Consider the following 2,165-nt stretch of genomic DNA (forward strand, 5'->3'; position numbering starts at 1 on the left):
TTTGTAGACCCATTTACCGACAGCGTCTGTGAACAGTGACTTTTATACCTGGTCCAGCTTCATCCACCTCGTCTTGCAACTCCCCCCCATAATTCTGCGAAGCGACTCTCTTCACAATGCTGTTAAGGCTGCGGTCATCTCTCTTGGTTGTGCAGCGTTTCCTGCCACATTTCCCCCTTCCAACAGACTTTTTGTGGATGTGCTTTGAAACTGCACTCTGTGAACAGCTTGCTCTTTGAGAAATTTCTTTTTGTGTCTTACCCTCCTGATGGAGGGTGTCAATGACGGTCCTCTGGACAGCAGTCAGATCAGCAGTCTTCCCCATACTTGTGATTTAGTTTACTGAACCAAGCTGAGTGTTTTTCAAGGCTCAGGAAACCCTTGCAGGTGTTTCGAGTTAATTAGACGATTCAAGTGATTCGTTGAACACCCTACTAGTATACTTTTTCATGATATTCTAATATTTAGAGATAGGATATTTGAGTTTTCTTAAGCTGTATGCCATAATCAGCAATATTAAAATAATAAAAGGCTTGCAATATTTCAGTTGATTTGTAATGAATCCAGAATGTATGACATTTTTGTTTTTTTAATTGCATTACAGAAAATAAAGAACTTTATCACAATATTCTAATTTTCTGAGACAGTCCTGTATAGTATTTATAGTTGAACATTTTTAAGAATGGGATTACTGTGGCGATGAATATATTATTGGATTACTTAAGAGAGCTCCTACAGAACAAACAATTGATTATTATTATTATTATTGCCTGTATATTTATTAAATGTAAACATCTAGACTCTCTTGTCAGGAGTTTTAAAAAGAAATAAGGAAATATTCAATTCTCCGCAGGACTTGAACGTGATTGGCCTGCTGGTAGACAACACCACGGTGAGCGAGTGGAGCCTGCAGGGGTTACCCAGCGACGACCTGTCCATCCAGAACGGCATCGTGGTGACCAAGGCGTCCCGCTACCCGCTGCTGATAGACCCCCAGGGCCAGGGCAAGACCTGGATCCAGAACAGGGAGCGGGACCAGAAGTTGCAGGTGAGTAGTATGAACACATTAAACAAATGTAATCCGAGTGCTGACCATACAGATACAAAGGAGTGGTGACTCGTACGCCCTCTACGGTTTGCTGTTTTGAAGCCTCAGTGTTGGCATTATGGCTGCCAACATCTTCATTTTGGGCCGTCACCATCTTGATTCAGTCCATCATCATCTCCGTCACCATCATCATCACACATCACAATGTTGTGTTTTGGCGAGTTCTTCTTGGTTTATTTGACCCTGACAATGCTTTGCCGATCTACATTTAATATTTGTCCGTCACCAACTTGGTTTCGGAAGTCTATTTTGGTTCATTTTCTCATACATTTTTATAAAATCTGATTGTTTTCTGCAACCACTTTAGTCACTGCTGGATCGTAGAAAGAACGCAGGTTTAGGGCACTTGAAGGCATGTTCCTTATATTGTCTCCGTCTGTGTCCCAGATGACGTCTCTGAACCATAAATATTTCCGCTCTCACCTGGAGGACAGTCTGTCTCTGGGGCGCCCCCTGCTGTTGGAGGACGTTGGGGAGGAACTGGACCCTGTCCTGGACAACATACTGGACAAAAACTACATCAAGTCTGGATCCACTTATAAAGTAGGACTCCTGTGAAGTCTTTCTCCAACATGAATTTCCAACGTACTCTGTCATATCCCCTCTCTATACTGTATACAGTTGCAACAAAAAGTATGTGAACCCTTTGGAATTACCTGGATTTCCGCATAAGTTGGTCATAAAATGGAGGAAGCCACTGCTGTCCAGAAAAAACATTGCTGCACGTTTGAAGTTTGCAAAAGAGCACCTGGATGTTCCACAGCACTACTGGCAAAATATTCTGTGGACAGATGAAACCAAAGTTGAGTTGTTTGGAAGGAACACACAACGCTATGTGTGGAGAGAAAAAGGCACAGCACACCAACATCAAAACCTCATCCCAACTGTGAAGTATGGTGGAGGGAGCATCATGGTTTGGGGCTGCTTTGCTGCCTCAGGGCCTGGACAGATTGCCATCATCGACGGAAAAATGAATTCTCAAGTTTATCAAGACATTTTGCTGGAGAACTTAAGGCCATCTGTCCACCAATTGAAGCTCAACAGAAGATGGGTGATG

The 2,165-nt window shown here is 42.9% G+C and overlaps 1 protein-coding gene across 1 annotated transcript in view; it reads left to right on the plus strand.

Annotated features, from left to right (window-relative positions):
• LOC104953550 (dynein heavy chain 5, axonemal-like) overlaps window positions 1–1,651 on the plus strand; it is a gene marked incomplete at both ends in the record, with an annotated part of 8,872 nt that extends 7,221 nt beyond the window's left edge. The window contains 2 exons of the mRNA XM_010780496.1: window positions 854–1,048; window positions 1,496–1,651. Coding sequence (XP_010778798.1) covers window positions 854–1,048; window positions 1,496–1,651 — 351 coding nt within the window. The remainder of the gene's footprint in view (window positions 1–853; window positions 1,049–1,495) is intronic.
• Window positions 1,652–2,165: the final 514 nt, after the last annotated feature.

The sequence above is a fragment of the Notothenia coriiceps genome, unplaced genomic scaffold, assembly GCF_000735185.1.
Source record: "Notothenia coriiceps isolate Sejong01 unplaced genomic scaffold, NC01 NC01_scaffold00021972, whole genome shotgun sequence".
Taxonomy (NCBI): Eukaryota; Metazoa; Chordata; class Actinopteri; order Perciformes; family Nototheniidae; genus Notothenia; species Notothenia coriiceps.